The sequence below is a fragment of the Gouania willdenowi genome, chromosome 17 (assembly GCF_900634775.1).
Source record: "Gouania willdenowi chromosome 17, fGouWil2.1, whole genome shotgun sequence".
In the NCBI taxonomy this organism is placed as follows: Eukaryota; Metazoa; Chordata; class Actinopteri; order Blenniiformes; family Gobiesocidae; genus Gouania; species Gouania willdenowi.
In genome coordinates this window covers 22,799,490-22,818,389 of record NC_041060.1, presented here as the reverse complement: position 1 = coordinate 22,818,389, position 18,900 = coordinate 22,799,490, and the positions used below count along the sequence as shown (strand labels likewise).

The 18,900-nt window shown below is 40.4% G+C and overlaps 1 protein-coding gene across 3 annotated transcripts in view; it reads right to left on the bottom strand.

The window, feature by feature from the left end:
* LOC114479724 (corticotropin-releasing factor receptor 2) overlaps positions 1 to 18,900 on the bottom strand; it is a 36,351-nt gene that overhangs the window by 4,165 nt on the left and 13,286 nt on the right. Inside the window, exons 3-11 of one of the 3 annotated variants that reach the window (XM_028473557.1) lie at positions 11,742 to 11,827; positions 10,861 to 10,967; positions 5,553 to 5,670; positions 5,201 to 5,354; positions 4,775 to 4,835; positions 4,622 to 4,694; positions 4,280 to 4,365; positions 2,627 to 2,762; positions 448 to 489 (exon numbers count right to left, since the gene is read on the bottom strand). In XM_028473557.1, coding sequence (XP_028329358.1) covers positions 448 to 489; positions 2,627 to 2,762; positions 4,280 to 4,365; positions 4,622 to 4,694; positions 4,775 to 4,835; positions 5,201 to 5,354; positions 5,553 to 5,670; positions 10,861 to 10,967; positions 11,742 to 11,827 — 863 coding nt within the window. The remainder of the gene's footprint in view (positions 1 to 447; positions 490 to 2,626; positions 2,763 to 4,279; positions 4,366 to 4,621; positions 4,695 to 4,774; positions 4,836 to 5,200; positions 5,355 to 5,552; positions 5,671 to 10,860; positions 10,968 to 11,741; positions 11,828 to 18,900) is intronic. The other 2 variants (XM_028473558.1, XM_028473559.1) reach the window with 2 other exon arrangements.

Sequence of the window (18,900 nt, the reverse complement as noted above, 5' to 3'; positions counted from 1 at the left end):
GCAGCAGCTGAGTGACCACAGCTGCTGCTACGCAACGCACAAGTCCGTGTGGCTTCAAATGGAAGCCCATATTTCTAGTGCAATATAATGTTTCACCTTATGGGGGCGCTGTACTTATTACAGGGTTAGAAGTGTGTAAGAGGAAAAGGACTTATGCACACTGGAGAATGCGCATAAGAAACGAATGGGAACACCCACATTTCAGGGCTGCTCCACCCACAGTGCATAACTAGGATGAAGGTACGCAGCGACTGACTTAAGTAAAGTGGGAGAATAGCGCATAGCCAAAAACAGCACTGCTGCGCGGCTTTTTGGAGTTGCGGGCATGGGATAATAGAGCCCTTAGGGCATGACGTGGCTAAGCAGCAGGGGGCTTGGACTCCAAGGGTACAGGTTAGGAACCACTGATTTGTTCAATAATCAGAATCAATCATCTGCCTGACTTACCTCTCCATTCAGGAAGCAGTAAAACACTGAGACGAAGAACCCCTGTGGAGTTAAACAAAGCATGGTTAATAGCATAGGAAAAGTGTGTGTGTGTTTGTGGAACGAATATCTCCCCGACGCAGAGTGTGTTTGAACTGAAACTTTGTCAACAGCTTCCAAATACCACGAGTGTGTGCATCCGTTATTTTGGAGTAATTTGGTGTTGCAAATTGCTCGTATTAAGATTACAGCACTCTTGGTAATGAGCACGGTATTGAGCGCGCTACTTCCGGTTCCGGGTTCATAACGTCACTGTGTCGCAGTTTGTTTGGATTTAAAAAACACAACAAGGTCAATATTAAACACGTTTTTGTCCCAAACTTTCTTTAAATTGCGGGTCACAGACTCCACTTCCATCTCCATCTCTGTGCCATGCTATCGGCAGCGTCTCAAACACGGGAGCTCTCTGAATAGATTATTTGAAACCGTCAGCCACTGGTGAGTCTTTTGCAGACAAGTTTCCCATTGTTTAAACCATATAACTGTACGTGTAATTGCTCACTAACGCGCTGTTTCACTAGAGTCGGTATTGAACTCAAACCGTTCAATACTCCATGTGGAAAACTGCAAATTGCCTGTGGTGATGCGCATGCAAGCTAAACTCTGACCACTAGGTTCACAGGTAAACAATGATTTTTGTTTTAAAAAAAAAAAAAAAAACTGCCGAATTGTAGATAATACTTTAATTGACTTACTCATTTAGTTTGGAGCTTTACGTTTTGTTTTGCACAGTTTTGTTACTTTTCTAATTGGCGCTACAATGGCTGTGGAGTTTGGTCATCAGCGTCTCAAACATTTCAGGGAAGCATACACAGTATTTATAATAAAAATATACTAAATGAGTAAAATAAAACAAAAAACAAAGCAATGTTTATACAAAAAGTACACAAAACGACAACAGAAATGCACAAAAATATACAAAATCACTCCAAAAAGCATACATTACAGAGAAATACACCAAATGAAAAAAATTATAAAAATGAGTAAAAAAAAAGAAAAAAACAAACACATTTATCATGCGCATGTCCCATTGAATGAAACCAGGGAAATCGCATACGCTGTTTTACTTTGCACCCGCAAATATACCCCTTTATAACACTACAGAGTACAGAGTATGTACACCTCTTTGTACGTCCAACCTTCAAACACACACTCATTTGGCCATAATTGACAACTCTACTTAAGCTCCCACTATATGAATACATACTTTCGACGGGCACTGTACTAGTAGTAATAGTAGCGAGGCTGCCATAGTGCGCCATCGGCCCCTCCAACCACCACCAGCACTCACTCAAACACCACATTCATACTAGGCAATGTGGGTGAAGTGTCTTGCCCAAGGACACAATGACAGATACCACTGGAGCGACTGTCCAGTTTCATAGGATCTGAAAGAACTCCAGAGAGCATGAATCCCAGCAGCCCTTATGGCGGCACGCAGAAGGTGTGAGGCTGGGTGGAGGCGATGGGCAGCACTTCACATCACTTCATGTAACTGTCCATCATGAAGGCGTTCACACCAGCTTCTTGTTTACACATCACGCTCAAACATTCTGTCAGTGTTGTCGCACAGGCAGGTTCCCATTGCTGACCCTCGGCCTTTCCGTAAAAGATCCTGTTTTGTTATTCCTTCACACTCACCTCTGAGCGGTCTGACAAACATCAGTACTGAGTCTCACGTTTGGGTCCTATTAGGTGTTATTTTTTGTTTTGACGACAATGACATAAAGCTGGACATGCACATGAGATGTTGTCTGCCTGAATCATAGGAAATGAATGCCACTGAGCATAAATTTATTCCATAAGGAGCCAAATAATCCTTTTTTTAAAAAGCAATTTGCTGACACATCTGTTGCCATGCAGTTCTAAGTTTAACATAATGAAAGCCTTTTGGCCACATGACCGTTGTGAAGTAATACAAGGCCATCGGGTATTTGGACAAACCAGCCAATCAGAGCACTGGGAAATAGCAAAGTTGCTTCTTTACTGTGTTAGTTTGTCTGATTATTAAAACAAAAACACAAGCGATCTAAATAACTACAGATGCAGGATCCAAGTCAGGGTTGGGTAACGCTGCTAATAACAATCACAGAGACTAAAACATGCAGAGCAGCAATCATCGAGGAATCTAAATGTGTACCTGAAACGACTGCAGAAAAGAGTTGAAGTAGATGAAAACGATTTGTGAGACATCGTCCTCTCCAGGATTGACGAAGAAGAGCATGTAGGTGATTCCCAGCAGAGGTAAGAGAACAAGTGTGGCTTTCACTGCCTTTCTGTGAAAACCGACGTAGCCAAAAGAAAAAAAACACGTGATGTCCACCACAGACAAAGACAATGAAGAGTCAAAGAGCAATTCTGCATTAAAAAGAAGTTCCATTATTTTTCTGTCAATATGTCATCTAGCAGTAATGCTCGGTTTCTAATAAATTTAGGGACATCTGGAGGCACAGAGAGAGCTTTAACTGAAGCTGGAGCTGCTCCAGGATGACTTCCTCAGTGCTGGAGCGGTAGAAGCACCAAAATAGATGCATTTATTTCTCCAAGAGGAAAATGTCTCTGTTTAAGAGCCTCAGGGACCACTACCAGTATTCCCACTGGCACTCTCTCACCTGTACTTCCAGTAGGACCAACACCCATTGTTTAAATGGACCACGCAGCTGATTTAGTTTGGACCCAAACGTTTAAACAGCCAATTCACATTTTACTCACAAGATGGCACTGCCTGCCTAAAAAAATCATATACAAGTTTCATTATTGCATTATTTTAAATAGAAAAAGGTCACAACTCATACCCTGGACAATGTGGTTAATCCCCTCTGCAATAAGAACAACATGAGATAGCCATTACACTGCAAACAACTTTTATCTGTTATTGTTTAAATGATCCTCATTGTGTGTTTTTAAGTCAATTGTGTTTTACCGTGCTGAGGGGCGGATTCACTAAGATCTGAAATAAAGGGTGGTAAACCAGGTGCGTCCCTAAATCCTTTGTTGGCGCTGTTTCCTCACCTGCTGTGGGGAATTCCCTAACATTACGCCACTAATAGCAGCACGTATAGACATGGTTGAGACCGCCCTATTTAAATGGACATTTTGTTGCTCTTTCAGGTCCTGTAACTTTGCTCTTATCAGTCCATGAAAAACAGGCAGATTTGGACAGAAACCTTCCTATTGATCTGTTGATGCCATTGATCTGAGTTAATGCAGCAACAGAGTCTGTCAATCAGTCGATCAGCACCATTTGAAGACGATCTACTGACCATCATCCAGCAGGTCTGAGCCCCCGAGCAGCGCTCAGCTGATTCTGGCCTGACGCTCCTGACATCAACGTGACATTGGATTTTATATAGACACTCAAAGTGTGATGTGCATTACTCTTTCACTCCACACACAGTGGTGGTAAGCTACTATTGTAGCCACAGCTGCCCTGGGACAGACTGACAGAGGCGAGGCTGCCATAGTGCACCATCTGTCCCTCCGATAACCACCAACACTGACTCACATACCACATTCATACTAGGCAATGTAGGCAAAGTGCCTTGCCCAAGGACACAATGAAAATGGCTTTGCTCGAGCAGGATGTGTTTTGGTTGACAGTTAAATTTTGGCTCTGAAGGTATGGTAAATAAAATTAACTGGCTTTAAAGGCGACTCCATAGATCTACTCAATTTTTGTAACTATATCTATATCTATTGCTAATTCATCTATCATTACGTGAACTTTAAATTCACGTAAAAGTGATAATACTTCAAAGCCTGAAATAACCGACAATGGGAGTATAATGCCTACCTGTACTGGATGGTTTCTGAGGTGGTTGAAGCTCGAAGTTTTGTCATGAGAATTCTGACTATGTTGAAGAGGAAAACAAAGTTTATCTAAAAAAAGAAGAAGTCAAAACTAGTTAATCTTTTACTGTATGTGAACGTGAACCATTGTTGTGAATATGAATATGAACGAAGCAAAAGTGGACAAAATATCTGAACGGAACAGTGTTAAACACACAACTGATGATCTTGTAGGGTTAATTCATATTCCAAAAACTAAAAACTGAAGCTAATTCACTTTTAGATTAGGAAAATATCTTGAAAAATCTGCATTTTATGGAAATGTGCAGTAGAGTATTTTTCTTACCAGAAGCACAACAATCACTGGTCCTTGGTAGATGTAGTCCATGTATTTTCCCAGTTCTTTACCAAACCAACATCTGCAGACACACAGGGAACAATGCTAAAAACAAACCAACCCCCAAAACAGCTTCTAACAAGCTACTGTGTGAGGACTCACTGTTCATTTTCATAGTACAGTTTAGCAAAGGCCCAGGCAACGATTATCGGACAAGGAATAACTGAAATAAAAAAGATAAAATGAGTATCTTTGGATTATTAACAGTGAAGAACATTACTGCGATAGATGAGGTGACGACTGTGTAAAGGAGGTGTCGGACTGACTTTTTAATAAATGATGTTCCAAAATAATTATAATAGTTTCCGTGCACTGTAAAAATAGTTAGAGTAAAGTAGCAATATAAGTAATCTATTCCTGCATACATTATGAATTATAGTCCGGCACTGGTTTTAGTGCTTGAAACAATAAAACAGATGAACTCATTCATGTAAACAAAAAGAAACCTGAATGTTTACATTTAGGTTGTTACATTTTCAGGGACGCTACATGTTATACATGTGGACATAGAGATGAGGAGGAACTCACACCAGCCGATGAAGAGAAAAACCCACTTCCTCAGTTTGTCGGTGGAGTAAGTCATCACGATGGCCGTGTGAAGGTAGCATCCCTCCACAAACATCCAGAAAAAGTTGGTCACCACAAAGTAGTTGTAGATGGTTGTAATCAGTCGACACCACGGCTATCGAGGAAATAACATAATAAAGAGACGCACAAAGACATAGCAATTGTTTCAGTTAAAAAAATTAAAACAACCGTACATACGACAGAATAAAGCCAAATATAGTTATTTGACTTCATATTTAAGCTAGTGTAACAGTACACGGCGCTTTACAGCGTGTTATTGTATGAAAAAGAGTCTGAGTGTTGCTGCCGTTACCTCGTTGCTCTCATGGATGTTGTGGTCGATGAGCTGCAGTAGAAACCACATGACGTTTCTCAGGATGAATGTGGTGATCAAGTTCCAGTGGATGATGTTTCGAAGACATCGGATGCTCCTGAAACCCCAAGGAAATAAATACAATTATTATTCTTGAACTGCTCCAAACATAAGGCTACACCATAGAGTCTGTGTTTGCTTTTTAATCCGTTGTGTCTGTGAGAGTGTGAGCCAATCACAGCTGACTTTGGACATGAGAGGGGAACAGTCTGCTTAGCACGAAGAGTTTACCATCGAGCTAACACACAGACAATCAAAGAGACATCACAGCTGACTTTTACTTTCCACAAATACACGTCACAGAGCGTCACATACATGACCGCTTCTCTCTGAGAAAACATGGTGCGGTATGTATAAACAGAAGAAGAGACCGGGACATTTCTTAGCAGTGGAGCGTCCGACTTTCAGCAGCAAAGTCTCGCGGGATGAGATTTCACAGAAATTACGAGGCGCCTGCCCAAAACAACCTTCAATGGAAACATGTTCAAAGTGCAATTATACTTTGTTGACTTTTAGAAAAATTTATTTTTATGAAAATCACAGATAGGGCCTGTACTACGAAGCTGGATTTTCTCTTATTGAGCAAACAAAAGGTGTGTCGTGTATAGGGTTGGGTATCGGTTGGGTTTTATCCGATACTAGGGATATAACGATTCACTCGACTCTCGATACGATTCACGATATGATTCTCTTACGATTTATTTTACAAAATGAGACTGTTGACAAATGACTGGAAAATATAAAAAATTTTCTTTGAAAAAAAATAAAAAATACTGTACTATTGTCTTTTATCTTTCATTGTCAAAAGAATCCCTTGATAAACTATGCAAAACAATGCAATTTAATTAAAAATAAATCCTGAATGAAATAAATAAAGAAATAGTACAAATGAAGAATAAGCCTATTCATTTAAATTCTGGCTCTACAGTAAACTATGCAAAACTACATAATAATACCTTACCTCTCTGTGCTCCTCTTACCTTGAATTTCACATGTTCTTTCTTTCTCACCTCTTTCATTTTGTCTTGGGGAAGCCATAATGCTTCCACACTTCTGATTTAAAACATGGTGGTGCATCCTGAATTTCAAATTCTAAACAGATTAAGCCCTTAGCTGTAAAAAAAATAAAATAAATACATATTATATATATATTTTTTTTCATATTTGTTTTTTTAAGTACTGCGATTCAATTTCAGAGTATCGATGAGAACCGTGACACCTTTGAATACATTTTTAACTGCCTCACGATTAATATTTACGTCCCTATCCAATATCGGTGCCTACTCTGTATTTTTTAAATGGTTTCGGTGCTTAAACCGGTAAACTGAACACAATATTACCTTAAATAATATGTAAATACAAGAAACACATTGAAATAATATAAACAAAAACATTTAAATAATATAAAATAAAACAATATTGTCTTAAACTATATAATACTGTAGATGAATATTGTTATAATTTTATTTGTCAATAGATATTAATTGCCTTTGTAAAAATAAAACAACTCTATATCAATATTTTTTAAAGCTATAAGGAGCCATTGCGAAAGAGTCAAAGAGCCACATGTGGCTCCTGAGCCACAGGTTGCAGTAAACCCTTAAGCTAGCCAATCTGTTGCGTTCCTGTGTAAATGCAAAACTGTGCCTTTTAAATCTGGTGTTAAAGCTTAAGTTAAACATTTTGTCTACAAACATGACTTGTTATGAGCTTAACATTAAACAGAAAGTCAGCGGACACTGAGTTGAAGAATAGAACATCAGGGCTCTAAAGTTTTGAACTCTGTTCAGAGTGAGACTTTGGCTGCAGCAGAGGTTAGGGTACAATCTGAGAAAAGACACATACATTTGTACAAATAAAACTATTTGTTTAACATTTCTTACTGCAGGGGTGCTTATCGCGCGTGTGCGTGTGTGTGTGTGTTTATGGTTAGTGTTGTTTAATGTAGGTGTTAGTGGCAGGTTTTGAGGCCTTCGGCACATAGGAAATGACGTCATTGCCTAATTTGATTAATTGATCATTTGCATGTAATTGTAACAAATGCTTTCCCTCATGGGAAAGACGAAAAATTAGTAAAAAAACACCTTACCGTAAATATGTTTAGAGCTACAAATGAACTTTCTTCTGTTGATTCTTGTTTTGCCATTGAAAGAGGCCATTATGTCTCTAAATAACTTAACTAATCAATTTTTTATCGCAAGACACTTCACAGAAAGCAGAAAGACCTTACTGTTTGTTATCTAATTACTTCATGACTTTGATGCTTTAGACCAGAGGTAGGCAACTTTTATCACAGCGGGGCCATAAAAATGTGTTTGTTTGATAAGAGGGCCATATGATCAACATTCATGTCAGCATTTTGAATAAAGACCAATCTGATAATTAATACAGGAAAGAACATTGCATTTCTGTAGTCCTTTTGTGTATTTTTCCTGTTAAATATATGTTTTTTCAGTCACATTGTGTATTTGTGCTGCCATTTTGCATTTTTTATGTGTGTATTTCTATTGTCGTTTTGCTTGTTTGTTGGTAATGTGGGTTTGCAGAGTAATTTTTGTGTACTTTTGTTGTCGATTTCTGTAATTTTTGGTGTTTTTCTGAGTAATTTTGTGTAGTACTGTTGTCGTTTTGTTCATTATTGTAGTAGTTTTTGTAGTATGTTTCTGAAAAGTATTCTCTCTCTTGTTTTGTTTATTTTTCCATAATTTTGTACATTAAGTTTGGGTGCCGCATTTTTTTTTGTTTAGTTTTCTTAATTTCGGTTTAGTTTCTAATCTTATGCTCCACAAACACGTCTCCTCTGCCCAATGTGTGAGACTTGAGAGCTTGGGGACATAGCACATATTATGTTGTCACACGTTGAATGGCAAAGGTGTTTGCTAGCTTGCAATTAGCTGGTATTAAATTACTAGACTGACCCGAAGAGGAAAGGCTGCTGTCATCATCTGTGATGCAATTTGTCCGGGGAGGTCGACACTGGCTGCTGCTGTTGTTGACGTACTTGGCTCTGGGTGATGTAGGTTATCAAACACGATGAATTGTTCGGCTTTTAAGTAAACTCCATGTGGTCTTAAATCCTCTCACTATCTGGTATGAGCCACGGGTGTGCTGAATCTGATGAGTAGCGGCTACTGACGTCATGATCACGGTGGCGGGCACCGAAATGTTCTTTCTTATTCGGTCTGGTTACTACTGTTTACGTCAGAACCGGTGCCATATTGGTACCGCGTTTCGGTACCCAACCCTAGTCGTGTACTACGACACTGGTTAACGTCTTACCAAGCTAAATCACAGTGATAACTTATGCTGAACAGCTAACATGGTCGGAGCTAGGTTATGATGTGGATAAGATTTGAGGGAGTACAAAAGTCCCGCCTCCTGACCAATCAGTTCTCTTGGAAAATGACCTGCCCATTGTTAGAAGATCCTGGTTGGTGCAGATCTGACAGCTGGGTTTTGGAAAGAAAGATTATGAATGGATAAATGCAATCCTATTTATTTACAGATGACATCCTTTGACTGCTTGTGCCTCTTGGTGACTTTTTAACATTTTATTTTATGAACTTGTATGTTTTACTATCTGATGATTGTCTCTTATCAAATTCAGTTTTTTTTAATAATATGTAAATGGAAGTGTGACATGTAATTATGACATTACATTTTTCACTGTATATTTTATTGTACATTTCCTGTAATTTGTATACTTTTAGGGTGACATTTGAAAATTCTGTCCAGGGACAACAGATGAAAAATAACCTCCTGGCCAAATCTGTATTGATATTAATGTACACCGTCCCTGTTAAATAAACCAATAAATAATTACATTTAGGCTAAATGGGCGGGGGCGTGTTACCAGGGCTCCTACCGTCGGATCCTACTGCGCAGACTTTGGCTCCAAATGACATCAAATTAGCAAGATGGAAGCGCCCCCTAAGCGCTGCATTTTGGCTTCAAGAACGTTGAGTGGGAACAGCTACAGTACAAGCCCGCGATACCCAATCCATGACTACAACCAATTCATCTTGGAATTCTTAGCTAATTCCTATTGATTGAGGAGGCTGCTACCGATGCAGCCGTATCTCAATCAATCAATCAATCAATCAATCAATCAATCTTTATTTGTATAGCGTCAAATCATAACCAATGGTATCTCAAGACACTTTACAGTAGAGCAGTCTTAAGGACGAACTCTTCATTTTATGGATACACACATATGCATATATACGTATATACACATACATATGTATCCCACACCCAACATGTATCTCTCACTTGTTGAACCGGATATCCGGTTGCATCGGTTTATTGTTCACAATCTTAGTTGGCAGCCATTTTGGGAAGGCTGCCAGTCGTCACTGAAGGTTTGGACAGGGCATTGAACTCTCAGACTATCATGACTCGATCTTGGAAAGAATGGAGAGGATGTGTCAGCCAATTGTCTGATCCCACAATACTGGATTTACTGTGACCAGAGACTTCAAGGTTACTGGAAAGAATGCTAGCCTGTAACAAAAATAATTAATTATCATCCATTGGCCACCCCCATCACGCTCAAGGACGTGTCCAATTTCACCGGGATGTTTACAAATGTGACTCTCTGTGCTCACCCTCTCTCCACCAATGCCCTACTACCAGCTGAACTCTCGGCTCTGAACAATAACATCTGACTGTATCAAAGGAGAGCAAAGTTTGAGTCTTTGCTTTGTTTTCTCTAACTTTGGATTTTAATTCTTCATATTTTAAAAAAAATATTCCTCAATTGTGACATACATCGCTCTACACATTTCTCTGTCTTTGTGATTGGCGTGATGCTGCAATCTCCACCCCTGTCGCAGAAGCGTGCACATATTCTGTCTGAATTCACCCGTCTTAAGTCAACGTACTGTATTTATATTACACTTCGTAGTACAGCTGCTCTCTGACAGAGAATGTTTGGTTAGGTGAAGCCCGCTAACAGAGCTTCGCAGTGCAGGCCCATAAAGACACATAAGGAGATAATCACAGACAGGTGCACACAAACACAAAGGAAGGTTACTTGTAAAATAAACGCACACAGTATTTGTGTGAGTCCTCCTTCAAAGAGCAGACATGTTTTCCAACACGTGTATGTGTGAGCGTGTGTGTGTGTGTGAGTGACAGCCTTTTGTTCTCCTGCACTCGGGTAAGTAGACGCGAGCGAGATCAGTCTAAGGGGCTGTCATTAACAGCTGTGATTGGCTCTTGCTCTCAGGACAATTTCAGTACTTGCCTTAAGCACAGGAAGAGAACAAAGGCTACCACGAGCGCTCCCACAGAGACGCAGTGACCAAGGTAGTTGATGATTAGCGCAATCTCATAATGCACAGGGTATTGTCTCTGCAGACAAAGAAAAGCACTGCTTTGAAAACAACCATCTAATCAGCAAATGCACTTTTCAATTGGAGTTCTTACTCTGTTACACTGTGACAGCGATGATGCTCACACACCCTGAACATGTGATCATATCTGCTGTGTATTGTTCCATCCGCAAAAATCAGTAGGAATAGATACTCAGAGTATGAAACCAACACAAAAGCAGCATCTTTGGAAACCAGTGCGAGGTTTAGGGATGAACACCAAACGTTTCTGACACTTGGAACCATGTCGTCCCCTTACTGTGTGTGAAAAACTAGAGCAGGACCCAGAAGTAATCAGAGTAGATGTAAGAAAGCCGGGACCATGTGGCTCATCCTCAGGCTGCAGTTTTACTGCTCTGGATAAGAGCTATAAAGTCAGATTTATCAATGCGACAAAAAGGTTTGGTGTGATTAACTCCACTACAAATATTTAGTTACTGTATATTTCTCCCTCACCCAGTGTCCTGCGTTCTGTGTGGTCCACACATGAGCAGCTTTAAGAGCAAATCCTGTCTCTTCTGGTGCAATGTTAAACTTTTTTAAACCAAAGCATTTAAATTGGTAACATGTACCCTGGATGTCAATTTGTGTTTTTGGAGTCATTTTGCGTAGTTTAGTTATTGTGATGAGTTTTTGTTGTTCTTGTTGATTTGTGTTTTTAGACTGTTGGAGGATCTGTGCACGTCTCTGCTGCGTGTGTGGAATAACGTCCATCAGTGCCATCAGTGGGACTGTCAGGTTCAGCCACACTGACCTTTTCCTCCAAAATGGCCTCACAGCCAGAATAGTTGCTCCGAAGTGCCCACGTGCCGTTGTCCATGCATTCCCTAAAGGCGCTCCCTGCATCAAAAGACACAGACACAGACACACACACACACACACACACACACACACACACACACACACACACACACACGCACACACGCACACACGCACACACGCACACACGCACACACAGAGAGAGATGTGAGCTGGTTCCCACACCTGTAGCAACTACAAAGTCCAACTATTGTCAGCTGAGTGAATAGATAAAGCCCTGTGATTATCAGGAACCTTTCAAGCAGAAAAGTCACCAATTCTATGTTCTACTCCCCCAGACCATACACTGTAAAAAAGATGGCGCTACAGCCCCGGGAAAGGGGCGGGGACTGTGAGCAACAGCCGTCAGACAGCCAATCAAACACAATCCTGGCTCTGATTGGTTCTTTTTGCTCGGTCGAGGTGCATTCTGGCAATCTGCCAAAGGCTGCAGGAACTACTAGTTTGATGTTAAGCTGTCCTTACATAGTGACAGCTTTAGCAAATATGACAGTCACTTTTATAAGAGTTGCAGACTGCACCTTTAAGGAACCAAGCACTGACTTAAAAAAAAGAAAAAGAAAAAAAGGGTGATTGATTGTACAACACACTACTTGTAACAACTTGTATGTATATTAATGTGAGAGTGCCTCCTCCCACCCCCGTTGGTTTTGTTTCAAAAGTCACAAAGTACTGTACAATGTGCAACGTTGACGTTCTATGTCTGAGCGAGCACAGATGGGTTAATGCCTTTACTTCACTACAACCAGTCTTTGGTCCCTGGACAGTACAACAGACAACATCCCAAAGCTTTAAAGATGTTAATAGATTAAGTGCCATGAAGCATCTCATCACCAGATCACACACAACAGCCCTCAGAGGGTAGATAGCCATGCAGAGAACATGAGAAGTGTCTCCTGCAGGGACAAACACACACAGACACGCGTACAAGACCAGAGAGGAAAGAACCATAATAATAAGAACAAAACAATTTAAGGTAGATTGACCATCTGCATTTCTAATATGTTCACCATTTACAAATTTACCAGTTCTGGACGGGACAAAATGTGTTGCATTTCATTATATTTTATCCGTGCCATCCACTCAGCGGACCTCAAACTTCTGTCCACGCTGGTCAGATAGATTTGTCCAACTATTTTCATACTACGTACAATGTAAAGCCACAGTCTGATCACACTACAAGCGTAAACATCAAGCGAAACAAGCCATCATCACTATGCAGAGGTTGGTGAAATGCACAGGACGGATACCTAAAACGGTTTGGACTCATATACTGTTTATCTAATGATGCTCCATAAGGCATTTAACATTTTAAATTTAAAACTGTTTAATAGGAAGCCAATGGGTCTTTTTCACTGGATGTAAACATCTCCGTCTCATTGGTATTAAAGCAGGACGCTCTGCAGGATCATAGACACCATCGCATTATTTCCTCAAACCTCCAGCACAACACACTAATGCAGGCTTAAGGGGCTCTCAGGTACTGTATTGATGACAGATAATAATGATGACTAATGCACGCTGATCATTTCTGAAAGTAGAAATGTAATAAGTTAATAAAATCAGGCTTTCCACACAAAAAAAAAAAACATTAATTTGTCATTAATAGGGAAAAAAGAGATTTTAACTGTGGCTTGGACAGAAAAATGAGGCCAATCCAACTAAACTGCAATGATCTGATCAAATCAACCTGTTACATTGTTCTTCAATGAAGGTCTTACAAATTAAACGTGTGCTTTATCATTTTCATGGATTTCAATGACATTTACAAGCATTTTTTTTTCTTCCAGACAGCCCAAAAAAATGACATCATGGCCCAGACGGCCTCCATGGCTTTAGACCGCCTTCATTGATAGACTTATTAATTTACGTGTGGTGGGCGTGTGAGGAGCCTGGATGGGAGAATACGTGCAGTCCCTGAAACAAATACAAAAAATGACTATAGAAATACAAAAAGTTTGTACAAAAACAGACAAAAACAACAATGAAAATACACTAAATGACTCAAAGAAACACACAAAATGGCTTCAGTAGCAATGAAATGACAGAAAATTACCCAAAATGACTCTTAAAAAACCTGTACTCAAACAGGTTAGTATGAATACATCTTCAGCTACAGCCTAGAATCAACTATTGCTGGATGCTGTGTTTATTTGCTGTGCATTTGAATATAAAACAATGAATCTTTATCCAGCAGATACCAGACAAAACCTTTTCACTCTGCATGGATTGCGAAGAAGCAATAGTTTTTATAAGTGAGGAAAGGTGATCACCTCCACCTTTGCATACATCAAACCAACAAGCAGCGACATCATCATTCCCTGTATAGCACCCAGTACTGCTTTGGAAGGATCTGACGTCACGGCCCACATTCTTTTCATGGAAGGATTGTATTAATACCCATAGAGAGATTAAATATGTGTTTGGGGATTAGTCTGCTATTTCCGTGTGGTTATTTCGGGTGAGCAGAGCTAAAAGCAGCACGGTGGTGTCAGCGTCTCTAGGCTATGTCAGTGCACAGAGGAGGAAGAAACTGTCCCACGGTTTTTCTCAGTGAGCATCATCACTCAGGCAGCACTGATTCAACAGTCAGGTGCAGCTCTCGTCATCATCTGTGCACACAGCTCAATGACATGCTTCTTTTTCTAAAACTCTGGTTACTTTTGTTCCCTAAAGATGGGAAAATATGATTAATTTTATTTTCATTTAATTAAAATAGAAATGTTGTATTTTTCCTAATCAGCAATACAGGATAAGTAATATTATGCCAACATGGACGCATCTCAGAAGTTAATCGATTTATTATTTTGTTTTTCAGAGAAGACAGGTAAACAAAGGCAAGGTGATTCAGAAGGCTTCCAATTTATTACCATTAATAATCAAAGGGGAAAACGCTCTGCTTAAAATGCATTTCTTTTGACGACCGTTACTATGGAAACAGCAAAGTTCTGAGAAAACAGCAATGAATGGAAAAAACGCCAGCCAAATCTGTTCCAATTTGGCTGAGTCATAAAATGCAAATTAACATGCAGAACACATAAGATGTGATGAAAAGTTTTCATTTAAGTTTTCATTTGAACACAGTGACTAGGAAATTATAAAAACGGCAATATAAAATTCAAAGGGTCACAAAATAAAATAAAAAGTCAAAAAGTTTTAATGGACCGTAGCAGCCGATGCCATCCGATAGCAGCTCAGAGCTTTGTTTACAACATGGTGGACAACGTGGGTTCTCCGTAGACTCTTAAGTCTGTTGTATGTAGTGATGCACTGAGAAAACAAGCCGTCTGGAACAGAGAACGAGCAAACCCTGCACTTAGTGCACTGGAAACAAAGTGGTGGATTGAGCGGTGCTGTTCCAATCTACTCGCCCGACCTCCCCCGCTACAAAATCGGCATCCACCGGCCACTTGAACACATAGACATTCAGCAAAGGTGGAGTTATGTTGTTAGAGACTTTTAAGGCCATAATCTATGTTGCTGGAGTTTTAAATGCTTTTAATCATTTTATTTTATCCTACCTGTTGTATAACTTAGTGATTTACAACTGCCAGCAGGTGTGTCCATCAGCATGCTAAAGTGTATCTCCCATATTAAGGGGGTGTGAAAAAAAAATAAATTTAAAATTTTTTAAATTTTTTTTGTTTATTTTTTATTTAATTATTTGTATTATATTTGGCAGTGTGTAATCCCTTATGTATGCACAGCTATTTTATTTTCATATAATCTGTTTAGATCAGTGCACAAACTAACACAATAGGATAAATAATTTTTTCTTATTTTTGTGCATTATCAGTAACTCAGGGTGATTTATCCTTAATGTTCTCACTTGCAGTTGTTAGAATGCATCATTATGTTGTCATGGTTACTTTGAGAAAACTTGTTGCACTTTATTTTATGATGGTAGTTTGTAGCATTGTATTTTTTTCAGTGAAAATGTGCAAAAACACTAATAACAAATAGAATGTTTTGGAGCAAATAGCTGTGACTCAATTTATCCTCTGAATGATCAATATCTTCTGATGAACATATACAGCAACGTCATTTTTCATCTCTACGTTTAATTTTGATATTAACTAGGTAGAATATTGCGATACATCGCCAAAATATCGTATCGTATTGTAATGTCGTATCGATACGTATTGTATTGCAACATCCTTGCCAATACTCACCCTCAGTATCATGTAGAACATAAAACATAATAACACAGCTTAATTTGAGCAACTGCACTCTCTCTGTCTTTAAGTTAAGTGGGGGCAGAACATTTCAAGCTGCGTTTTGGATTTATTTTGGCAGGTCCAAAATACAGCTTTCAAAACTTGTGTTACAGACATGAGAAATGATAATAATAATAATAATAATAATAATAATAAACAGTTAGATTGGTACATTTGATTTCATTCCATATTTGTGAAGCAAAGCTTGAGACGTTCTATATATTTTCTTGTATTCCTTTTTCTTTTTTTTTTTGCTTACCCTGGAAACAATCTTGTAAGTCAACACTGTTCAGCTCAGGGCGGCGCTGAAAGGGGTGACCAGTGCAATAACCTCTAGATGACAGATGACTCCCAGGTTTGGTTTTCTCTATTTTACAGGTCCGTGTGTGCACTTACTGCATGGACTATGTTGTCCTGTTTGTGTCCAGGTATTTAGTCCTTATGATGAACTAGTTTCTGTCTGGTAGAATTGAGCATTTACAACTGCACAATATTGGAATTTGTTTATTGCAACAAAACATGGCGAGCAGCCCGCTGGCATTTCCTCTAATGTCCTAAGACTAATTATCAACCATCTAATTGTAAAGCTATGTAACTTAAGTAAACATATTTTCTGAAATGTTTGGGCTGGGGTGTTTCATTGAATATGTATGCTTTTGTAAAGAAAATGAAGGAAAATTACATGGAGTTGGCATGTACGACCAAAGATTTCTCACAGACAGTTATTCAACTGACTCCTGTTCAGGGCTATGAAATTTATATTTATTTATTAAAATCTAGAAGAAGATTTTGGTATGTTTAAAAGCCAGTTATGACATCTGATTAGAGAAAGCAGATTGAAATCGAAACAAAACAGAAATGGGGAAATTTTTGAACTGGAAATTGGAGGCTTTTCTGATCTATAATCAACTTAAGTTTGACATGCCTGTATTCGAACAATGTCATGTTTTATGGTCATTAATGTATAATCATCTATGATAAAGCCTTACCTTCCACTGCTGGTCAAGGCTCCACCTAACCAAAAATGTCAGAACAACAACAGAATGTGTCTAGCTTCATTCTTGTGTCTTTCCATCATTTTACAAATATTTACATCCATCACGCTGCTTTTCACAAAAGTGGATTAAAGCCGCAAAAAGAAAATATGACATGATGGCGGCCCAGCCTTTAAAGACAGTTGCTGCCTTTAGCGTTACAAAAACAAACCCCACCCGTATTCTCGTGGTCTCTTCGACACTCGCTAAAGCCTTTCATTAAAAGGAGTTTGGAGCCGCAGTGAAGATGAAAGGCTGCCTTGGATTAAAACACGAGAGTCACACTCCTGATCCAGTTCCTGCACACTTTGCTTCCAGCCATTTGAAATTGAATTTTCTTTATAAAAAAACACAACAAAAAAAATAGAATTAAGCAGTTGCATAGCTCAGTGCAGTCTGATATTTCATTTTATGGAGACATGTTAGAAATGACATGCAAAGCCAAGTTTTACGGGATAACCACACCTGGTGGTTTAAAATGTTCATCATCACGTTACAAGTTTCATGCATACATTTACATTGCAGTCATCTGTTGAAGTCATTCAACTACCAACAGTGAGACACACATTTATTAGTTGTCACTGAAGAGAACCCAAAAAGATTCAGGATTCAATAATTCCAAAACCTTCTGGACTGAGTTTTTACCACAATTCATCAGTATCTCGTAGGTGAATTGGATTAGGGAGCCTATTGAGCCAGAAAAGGAATCAAAATAAAGAACAAGGTCAAGAAAAACAACGACAAGAATGAGCATAAGATCAAGATCCATACCAAGACGAGGCGGTCTGGCTTGGCCCTTGGAGGGGGCCCGGGCCCTGGCTTTAAAAAAACTGAAGCTCGTGGTGCGGGCGGCATCAACAAAAGGTGATTTGGGGCGCCATGGGGGGCTAGGTTGGGGTGCCTGGGGCCCGGCGGGGAGACTCCCGGCGGCCCCCTGGTGCCTTATGCGGCTTGGGGTGTGGTCGTCCTCCCTGGGCGGGCTGCTCCTGGTGCTGCGTCCGTTCCGGGTCCCTCTGGCCTGGGGTCGGGTCCCTGCTGGCTCTGGGCTCTGCCCGCTCGGCGTGGCTCTGGTCGTCTGCTGGGCGTGGGCTTCGGCTCCTCCGCTGGGGTCTCGGGCGGGGAGCTCTCTGGGCCCTCGCCTCGGGGGGGTTGGGCGCGGGGGTGTCGGGGGGGGGGGTCTGGGGGTTGGGGGTTGGATCGGTGGTGTGGTGCGCTGGGTCCTTGGCTCCTTGGGGCTTTCTCGGGTGTGTATAGGGGGGGGCGATGGCTGCCTCTCGGCTTGGGATCTTGGGGGCGTTCGGGGGGCTGCTTGGCCGTGGGGTGGTCGCCGGGGGCCCCTAGATTGCCCGCTCTTGCTGCTGGCCTGACTGCTTCTTCGGGCCCGGGGGCGGTTCGTGGGTTTTGCAGTGGCGGTTCTTGGAAATACATTTGTCATGGATGCACTGGCCTTGGGCTGTGGGATAACACTCATACTGGGCTCAACCATAGACACGTTGTTCCCAAATACCTGTTTTATGGAATTTCCACTCACTTCTTCCTCTGTTCACAGCCACCACCATTATTCCTAAGCCGCACACTGGTCACCAAACTGGCTTGATAACACAGCAATAAGCACAATATACACAACCACAATTTCACATCGCATCACTTGAAACCTATCGACTACTCCCCACCCATTCCATTTCCTATCTTGTATCCCTCTTCCCTGTTAACTTCCCCACCCCCCTCCACCCCCTCACCTTGGTGTATCACTGCCCTCTCTTTTTTACATCCTCCCTTTAATAAAGTATTTCCTACCCTTCCCTAGGGAGAGCTGGTGATGGTCACAATTATGCAATGAAAT